This window comes from Egretta garzetta, unplaced genomic scaffold (genome assembly GCF_000687185.1).
Source record: "Egretta garzetta isolate BGI_Z169 unplaced genomic scaffold, ASM68718v1 scaffold293, whole genome shotgun sequence".
Classification (NCBI taxonomy): Eukaryota; Metazoa; Chordata; class Aves; order Pelecaniformes; family Ardeidae; genus Egretta; species Egretta garzetta.
Genome location: NW_009259318.1, coordinates 4,167,036 through 4,176,692, shown reverse-complemented (window position 1 = coordinate 4,176,692; position 9,657 = coordinate 4,167,036). Strand labels below are relative to the sequence as shown.

At 43.3% G+C, this 9,657-nt stretch overlaps 1 protein-coding gene across 1 annotated transcript in view; it reads right to left on the bottom strand.

Annotated features, from left to right (window-relative positions):
- LOC104124198 (protein mono-ADP-ribosyltransferase PARP12) overlaps positions 1 to 9,657 on the bottom strand; it is a 36,341-nt gene that overhangs the window by 22,125 nt on the left and 4,559 nt on the right. The window contains exons 5-8 of the mRNA XM_035892083.1: positions 4,310 to 4,565; positions 4,090 to 4,206; positions 3,655 to 3,717; positions 591 to 692 (exon numbers count right to left, since the gene is read on the bottom strand). Coding sequence (XP_035747976.1) covers positions 591 to 692; positions 3,655 to 3,717; positions 4,090 to 4,206; positions 4,310 to 4,565 — 538 coding nt within the window. The remainder of the gene's footprint in view (positions 1 to 590; positions 693 to 3,654; positions 3,718 to 4,089; positions 4,207 to 4,309; positions 4,566 to 9,657) is intronic.

Here is a 9,657-nt window from a genome sequence, read left to right as displayed (position 1 = left end):
ATTTAAAAGAAGGATAGATGAGGTGCTTAGGGACATGGTTTAGTGGTGGGATGGCAGGGTTAGGTTAAAGGTTGGACTCGATGATCTCAAATGTCTTTTCCAACCAAAGTGATTCTATGATTCTTCAGGTGTTGTAACACCTCAGATCACTTCTTTAAAGGACTTAATGGGAAAGAATATGGCTATTATCTGATGTAAATAAGATACAGGGATGACATACTGTTACCAGTTGTCAATGATAACAGCGTATGGCCAGCTCTTAAATTGATCTAATAGAGGAAGTGTAACATTTAACACTTGAAGGGTTTTGGCCACAGAAACATACCCAAAGCCTGCCCCCATCGAGAGGACTGAAACAGGCCATAGATGGATCATCTAGAGGAGAAAGTGTTTAAGTGTATCCACTTGACTTTCCTCTGATTGTGTTTGTAATTCTGACAGTGTTTATTAGTGACTTGGAAACAAAGCAAATGACTGAGAAGGCAAAACCACTGCCACTCCGTACGCCACCACTAGTCTGAGCCGTTGAGCAGGGAGTGCCTCTACAGACGCTCCTCTCCAAAGAGAACATTACTTTTTATAAAGCTTACCTTTATGTTTGCAGTACTTCCAGACATAGAACACACATAGCTCATCACACTTGTCTTCTTTATTGTCCTTTGAAGCTTTAGCAGAGGAATGGTCTTTTTTATCTACAGGAAAGAACACATCAGACCTTATTTGCCCTAACAAAATACAAGTCTAAGAGAATGACATTGCAATTGGTATTTCATCCCAAAAATAACAAAAGAGGTGACTACAGTAGCCCAGTCAAGCGCTTTTCAGGATCCAATTATCCCCCATACAGCCCACTGCAGGAGTTAGGGCTTTGTGACTGACCAATAAACCCCTACAATGGAAGAAGGCTCAGCAGAGATGGCCAACAGCCATCTGTCTGTGAAGCTCAGAGAGTAACACAGGGTGTGACTGACCACAGCTCTTGCAGAGAAGCTGGCTTTGTCTCCACGCAAAAGTGACCAGAGAGCAGCCTTTGTTGTAGAAAAATGGCTATGTCAGCTGGGTGGATCAAATGGTTGTATGTATGTTTCTCCTCAAGTTAGCCAGATCAGCATGGGGGCAGTGAATACAGGGCTCAGCCCAACATACCAGTATAAAAACTAAACGGCTAACGAAAGAATTTCAGAGAGCAACAGGCTTGACCTGGCTTCAACCCATGTATTCCTTCCCAGGGACTAGAGACACCCAGCGTCAGAATGGTGAGCATATTATACAGACCTGTAATGATGTCCTGGTTTTGGCTGGGATAAAGTTAATTTTCTTCCTAGCAGTTGGCATAGTGCTGTGTTTTGGATTAACACTAGAAGAATGTTGGTAACACACTGATGCTTTAGTTGTTGTTAAGTAGTGCCTAGACTACTCAAGGACTTTTTCAGCTTCCCAAGCTCTGCCAGGTACAGAAGAAGCTGGGAGGAGGGCACAGTCAGGAGAGCTGACCCCAACTGACCAAAGGGGTTTTCCAAATCAGATTAACATCATGCTCAGTGTATAAACTGGAGGGAGTTGGCTGGGGTGCAGCGGTCGCTTGGGGACCGCTTGGACAAGCTGGGCATCAGTCAGCAGGCGGTGAGCGGTTCCATCACTTTTTTTCCTGGGTTTTGTCTCTCTCTCCCCTGTTGTTTTCCTTTTTGTTACAATTTACTATCATTATTATATTTCAGTTATGAAACCGTTCTTATCTCAACCCACAAATTTTCTTACCTTTGCTCTTCCAATTCTCTCCCCCATCCCACAGGGGGATGGCAGGGATAGTGAGCGAGCAGCTGCGTGGTGCTTGGTTGCCGGCTGGGGCTAAACAACGACAAACAGCAATCACATTGGTATTGTGATTGAACCATGTATTGCAATGGCTATGTTTTGGTAAGCGTAACTTAACATTTGTATTGGTTTTTTAGTGTATTTTGCATCACTCCGCTACATCAGAAATCTCATTGTACTGGGCCTGGCTAGGATAGAGTTAATTTTCTTCATAGCAGCTCATATGATACCGTGGTTTAGATTTTTGATGAAAACAATGCTGATAACCCATTGATGCCCTAGCTTTTGCTGAACAGCATTTGCACAGCATCAAGGCCTTCTCTCTTTCTCACTCTGCCCCCACAGCAAATAGATTGGGGAGCGCACAATAGGTTGGGAGGGGACGCAACCAGGCAGAGGACCCAAACAAACCAAAGAAATATTCCATACCATATAACATTATGCTCAGCAATAAAAGGAAAAAGAGGGAGTTTTAGGAGGGTTAGCCATCTTTTGCTCAGGAATTGGCTGGGCATCATCCTATCCATGGGAGGTGGTGAGTGATTCCCTTTGCATCACTTGCTTTGCTTTGTTTTCTTCTTCCATTTACCCTTAGCTTTTTTTTTTTTCCTCCATGTTGACCCCCAAGTTTTCTTGCTTTTATTCTTTATTTCCTCTTCCCCTGTCCCACTGGGGGTCAGGGGGAAGTGAGCAAGTGGCTGTGTGGTGCCTAGCCACCCACTAGGGTTAACCCACAACACCTGTGTAACATCAACTATCTTCGAATAAGTAAATTTGATATTACTGGTTTGGGCTGGGATAGAGTTAAATTTCTTCATAGTAGCTTATATGGTGCTGCATTTTGAACTTGTGCTGAAAACAGTGCAGATAAACACTGGGATGTTCTTGTTACTGCTGAGCAGAGCTCACACAGCGTTAAGGCCTTTTCTGCTCCTCACACCACCCCATCAGCGAGGAGGCTGAGGGAGCACAAGAAGCTGGGAGGGGACACAGCTGGGACAGCTGACCCAAACTGGTCAAAGGGATATCCCACACCATATGATGTCAGGCTCAGCATATAAAGCTGGGGGAAGAAGGAAGGGGGGGACATTCAGAGGGATGGTGTTTGTCTTCCCAAGTAACTGTTATGCGTGATGGAGCCCTGCTTTCCTGGAGATGGCTGAACACCTGCCTGCCGATGGGCAGTAGGGAATGAATTCCTTGGTTTGCTTTGCTTGCACGTGCAGCTTTCACTTTACCTGTTAAACTGTCTTTATCTCAACCCATGAGTTTTCTCACTTTTACCCTTCTGATTCTCTCCCCCATCCCACCGGGGCAGGGAGTGCACAAGCAGCTGTGGTGGGGCTTAGTTGCCAGCTGGGGTTAAACCACGACAAACAACATTACATCCTCCATGCGTGGAACATCTAAAGAACCTGCTCAGAGAGTATTAGACTCTAACAGGTTTTAAAGCAAAGTCCCTTCAGCCCAAGAGGACAGGAGATTGAAGAGTTCCTGTTCACTCACTGGAAGGTATATCAGGACAACCGCTCGTTTCCTGGGGACAGAAGGCAGGGAAAGATATCACATGCACAGATACAACTCTGTCTCCTTCCACAGAAGGAAGCAATGTGTCCAGAACACTACAAAGATCAATCCCAGACAACTCCCCATTGTGCTGCACAATGCTTGGGCAGAAATCTCAACATTCCTCCACAGGCTGTCCGGTACTATGGCTTTCAGCATATGGTAGGGTACGCACATAAGCTGCACTATTACAGGGAGCTGTAGGGCTGTGTGAAACCGAATCCCAATGAGAACCAGTGATCTCAAGACTGAAACATTAGAAACAATCCATACCTTTGTCTTTAACTCCAGCTGTCAACGGGTGTTGGCTCTGGCCAGGTACACTGCTATTGGGATCTGCATGAGAAGACAGTGAACAACACTGCTGGACCAGAACCTCAGCTAGCTGGCAACATCCCAATTTGTGTGTTGAGGATTATGTCCATCACACGTATAATTTTCCATTGGCACCCCGCTGCTGATAATACAGATCAGCAGTAACATTTACAAATCCCAGCTAGTCACAGTTATCGGCAGCCACTTGATAGCAATTTTGCATGCAGTATTTTAAGCAACAGTAATGCAGCTCTCCCTCCCACAAGACTCGGCCATGACTTACTCTATTCCTGGAAGAAGATCAAAGGCAGGAGGGAAAAAAATATGCTCTAAGAGGGGAAATAGGAAAGCTGATTCCACATGGAAGCAGTTAGTACTTAACTAGATATTTACCGTCTGAAGGTGGCATATGCAGTGTGGGGCCCGCTATTTGTGAAGGTATCTTTGGTTCTTTACTCCTTATAAAGTCAGGATTTTTCAATAATTTTTCTCTTGGTTTGCAGTTGTGTACTGAAAGCACAGAAAGGAAAATGGGTTTTAGCTGTGATGTAAGGTAAGAACGGCTTCTACCTCTATCAAACTCAGAACCCTATTTAAACTCAGTGTTTCTTACAATTTCTCGCCTTCTTCAGTTCCTTGTTGAATTCCACATGCTTGTAGTCATATATAGCCTGGATGTTTGAAGCTGTGTTTGCATCAATGCCTCCAGTTTCCAATAGTCTTAATCCATGGGTATCCAAGAGGTTATGGGACCTCTTGCATTGAAAAAATCTACATTCCCCGTGGAGAAAGTGTCGACAAACATGAAGCCTGTTGCAATTGTCTTGCTTGCTGCAGGTACAATCCTTTCTGTTGTAAAGTTGGCAGACCTAGAAGTGGGGAGGACAGATACAATATGAAATGGAAAAGCACATTAGAATCAGTAATTTTTTTTCTTTGTTCTTTAGGCATGCAGCTTTAACAGCAGAAAAACTGTGACTAAAAAGCACATGTTCATGGTGACTTCTTTAATCCAGACAGATTTCTTGCATGGAAGAGCAGGCTTTTTCAGCTGACCCATACATTTTCAGTTTTGAAGTTCTGCAGAGTTTTTTTCCAAGAAAAAGAAAAGCCAATCCAACAAACATTCATTCACTAAGCAAAATAGTTGCATAACAACTGACTGTTCTACAGTTATTCTATTAAAAAGCAAAAAAAAACCCAAACCAAAACCATAACAAAGAACGAATATATCCATAAAAACATATATACTGTGTCAAATGAGGTATTATTTGATAAAGCTGAAAACTGCATTTGCACTTCCTATTTGTAAAGCTTATTCAGCATTGAAGACTTGGGTGTTTAAAAATGTTAAGAAGAATGCTTTGAGATTAGAGTACATATGGAGAAAAGCAACGCACTTCTTTATTCCTTGGCTCACCAAAACTAGAGATATGCAGTGAACTGGACTCAGGGAACAACTCACACACCAAAAACTCCTTCATATTGCTCACCCAGCACCACAGCAACACTTCCACTCCTGCAGCACAGAGGAGCAGCCCATAACAAGAAAGCTGCTTTGGGGACGACACACAGCTGACTGGCAGGCAGCCCCAACATCACACCAGAACTGTCACAGATCTCCTCCCAACCCCTGTTCCAAGCAACAGAGACAGTTTTCATGCTGTTTTGCAACTGAATATATATGGATTTATATATCAACTAGGGAATCGGAGATTGCTGGGATGGCACTGACTGAAAAAATCAGGCCAGTTTCAACTGCAAAACAACTCTCATTTGGTCTCATTTGCTTCTGACATCTTATTTTTGCGATCTGGACTTGTTCGGGTTTTGCCTGTTTTACTGGATTATTCTGCTTCTATCACATACCCTTCCCGCCTGCTCTGCATGATTTTAGTTTTACCAGCTATCTTGCAGATTTTACTTCTACATGTTTTCCTGCACCCTGTTTGTGCAGCTATATCACAACGTTCCATTTACTCCCTTGCCATTACAGCTATTATTTATATATTTAAGCTCAGCTGCATCACAAAATGCTATTGGTGGTGTTACAATCTGTTGGGTGCTCATGCAATGTGCTGGCAGCAGGGGTGGTCTCTGTGAGAAAAAGCCAGGGGCTGCCCCATGCTGGACACAGCTGGCTCCAACAGACCCATGGCAGGACACAGCTGAGTCCGTCAGCCAAGCTGGTGGCACCTCTGGGAAAATGTAGGGCAAACCACTAAACAGTAGTGAGGGAAGTGGTGGGGAAAGTGTGAGAAACAGCCTTGCAGACACCTAGGTGAGAAGAAGGGGAAGAGGTGCTCCAGGTGCCCAAGCAGAGATTCCCCTGCAGGGTCACCTACAGCTGGTTGCCCAGGACTGTGCCAAGATGGCTTTTGAATATCACTGAGGGGGAACTCCACAACCTCTCTGGGCAATCTGCAGCAGTGCTCAGTCACCCTCAGAGTAAAAAAGCATTTCCTGATGTTCCGAGGGAACATCCTGTGTTTCAGTTTGTGCTGATCACCTCTGGTCCCATCACTGGGCACCACTGAAAAGAGCCTGGCTCTGTCCTCTTTACACCCTCCCCTGCAGGTGTTTGTAAACAGTGATGAGATCCCCTGGGCCTTCTCTTCTCCAGCCTAAAAAGTCCCAGGTGTCTCAGCCTGTCCTCATGTGATGCCCCCTTCATCATCTTAGTGGCTCTTCACTGAACTCCTTCCAGTAGCTCCATCACTCTCTTATACTGAGAAAATAAACTTTGGAAAATTAATTTTGGACCTATTTTCATCTTACATAGTGGGCCACTGTGGAAGACATTATAACAAGGAGATAGTGGCTTCTAGCAAATCTAGGCAGTTTACCTGTAGGCCTTGGTTGCAGAGGCCCATACGTTATCATTAGTGACAACCACATAATGGGAGCACACACCATGCCATTAGCATGGACTGTCTTTAACAATACACCCTGTACACACTGTTTGTAAGAGCTTGTTCCTACAGAGATGCATAAGAGCATAATGCTGTCAGTGAACCCCAGTGTACCATCTGGAACATTCATTTTTATACGGATAGAAGACCAATAGCTTTATAGTATTTTTCTGGGAAAAAACCCAAAGATGTGAAGAACAGCAAGGGTGCTGAACCTCACCATGGATGGGAATTCTGCACAGCAAGCTATGGTCCTACCAGAGAGGTCTGTCTGATGCTGTATTGTCATGGGAACCCATGACAACAGAAGGGACACTTAAGATTTATTCTCATTATAACCTTTAGTAGTAAACAGCTATTTATCTTAAGCATCATGTGCCTTTCTTAATGAGATCCAAAAGTACCAGCACCTGCCAATGCAAAGCAATTATTCACCCACTCCAGAATTTTGGGTAAGTTACTTCATTTTTCTCTCCTTCATTTTCCCAACTTTGTCTGAGGGGAATGCAGAAATCTACATCTATCATCTACAGAGCACCCTATGTATCAAGAAAATACACAAGTGCTAGGTAATGACAAACAGTCTTGTGGGAGATGCTTTGCAACTTCAGTCACAAAAGAACTCAGATCTTACACCCCTGCCAAGGGACAGTCTTCCTCAGTTGAAAAATGTTGCTCTATTTTGGAGGCCTGATACTGCTCAAAATGTTACCTTCATCTAAAATGTACATACCTCATCTGAGTGCCTACCTAACAAGAAAAAAAAAGTTGAGGCTTTAAATATGCAGCTTGTTTTTCCATCTCTCCAAGTGGAGATAATTGCTGAAGTTCCTGAGCTGGAAACATAAACAGCCCAATATTCATCAGGTAGACAATCAAGCACAAACTAGTGGCTGTGATATAAACTCATACAGTAGTCCCTTGGTTCAAAGGATGTTTGCTGGATGTTTGTAGAAAAACTTAAAATTGCTGCTTTCTTAATAGGTCTTTCCCCAACCCAATCTTTCCCCCTTAACTTCAATATCCTCTCCTTCCTAGAAACTTTCTCCTCCAGGAATACTGCTAACCAAAACCAGAAGCAGAGAGCACAGTCTGTCATGCAACCTGAAGCTGGTTTAAGAACTACCAAAAAGAGCAGAAGACATGCCAGACACTGATTTTGGGGGCCAGAGCACAGGAATTGCATCTTCCTGCTCAAGAGAGTAGGGGGGGGAAAAAAGCAAGTAAAATACAGAATCAGGTAAAAGCTGAGAGAGTACTAAAAATACAAGCATTTTGTATGGAGCATCCATTACACAAAATATCACTTTAGGGTAGTGGAGATACCAGCCACTTAAGTTACAAAGTGAAGCTCCCAGAGATTTAAAGACACTGAATCTGATTGAGGGTGATTCTGCAGAGCATTTAGGGGAAAATGCATTAAAAGATGATGCTAGTATGCCAGATGAAATTTTGACACGGGGGTATCAGAATAAACTACCAGAACGCAACAAAGTGCTGTCTCAGCTAAACAGGGAATCCACTAATTAGCTACATCAAGAAAGCACACTGCCCCTTGCATTTATCAAGAAATGAAAGCAGGAGAGACAGAGAGAGGTGAGGGAAAGTGTAAAAAAACCCCAATTTTGGGGTGATGCTGTGTTTTTCTTACCCTGCACCTCAGTTCAGGTCACAGAAGACCAAGTTTCCTCTCGCTTGAGAGCTTAATATCTGCTATTTGTCAGCACACACACACACACAGAGTCAGCACTTCTAAGCAAGAAACAGCCAAGTTGGCTTTCACACCTCTCTCCCCAGGTCTCAAGTTTTCAGTTGTTTCTGCTATTTCACTCCATAATATGAGTTAAGGTGCTCAATTAATGATGCCTACCAGCAGTGAGGGCTGAACAGATCTACAGATAAGAGCAATACCAATCAACTAATCAATGATTACTATCTGCTCATTACTGAGATTAATTAAAGAAGAAACACTTAAGTTTTAGATGCAGCTGAGTGGGACAAGGCTATTATTAATCTTCCTTGCTCATCATCACCATGCTCCTTGAATCTGCCAGCACAAAATACTTTAAAATACTACTGGGGAAAAAAAAAAAAATATCTATTTTGTCAAAGCCCAGCATTGTCACAACAGCGAGTAAGAAAACAATGGAACTGTTATGCCAACAGATCTGTGGAGTTTATGACCTCCAAAAGACAAGGGTAACACGCAGTACTCTGGTAATTTCTTAACAAGGAACAGCTGTAGCCAGAACAGCATATTCCTGGCTTTGAAACAGCCATACCTTGAAGATAGCACTGCCCTTAGACACACATGCAGAACCAGAATGGATTGTTCAGCTAAATTTAACAAAATCAATGACTTGCATACAAACCGGACAAAGGTTGCTTTGTAGAAAATTAGTGTACAAAAATTCAGTGTGCTTTGGAAGGGGCAGATTTTACACAAAACTGACTGCAGTCATTTGGTCATTTTCTCATAGATTTTTCTCACTCCCCTATACCCTCAAGCACCAAAGCTGTGCAGGTCTGCATAGGCTGGAAAAGGAAAGGGGCCCTCACTTCCTAGTCTCCATCATCTCTTGGAGAAGAGCCAACAAATTGGTTTTGGTCAGGCCTTTTATCCTGTAAGCATGTATAATTATTGTGATCTTTCACCTTGTCTTGCTTACCTCACCATCTGTAAATCTCTGGTGAAATTGCTGACGTACTTGCTTTGCTTCTTTTGAGTAACTTTATGGCTATCTCATTGGGATAACGGGAATGGCATGCAAAAGAGGCTGTAGCCTTGTTGTCTGCTTCCTGCTGTCAAGAGGGCAGATCTTCTGCTGACAAGTCATAGATGACATGGCCTTACCAAGGTGCAAGCCTTCTGGTATTTATGTAAGCAACACACTCCTCAGTGTCTAACAGCTTTATTGCTGTTATTTTTTTTTTGTTATAAGTGCATGGCACTTTCACAACCCTTGCTCCACATGGTTTCTTCCAGTGCTTTCACACACAGTTGTTCCCAGTCATACTTCATTCAGACTAATCTTAATATTTCTGTTAC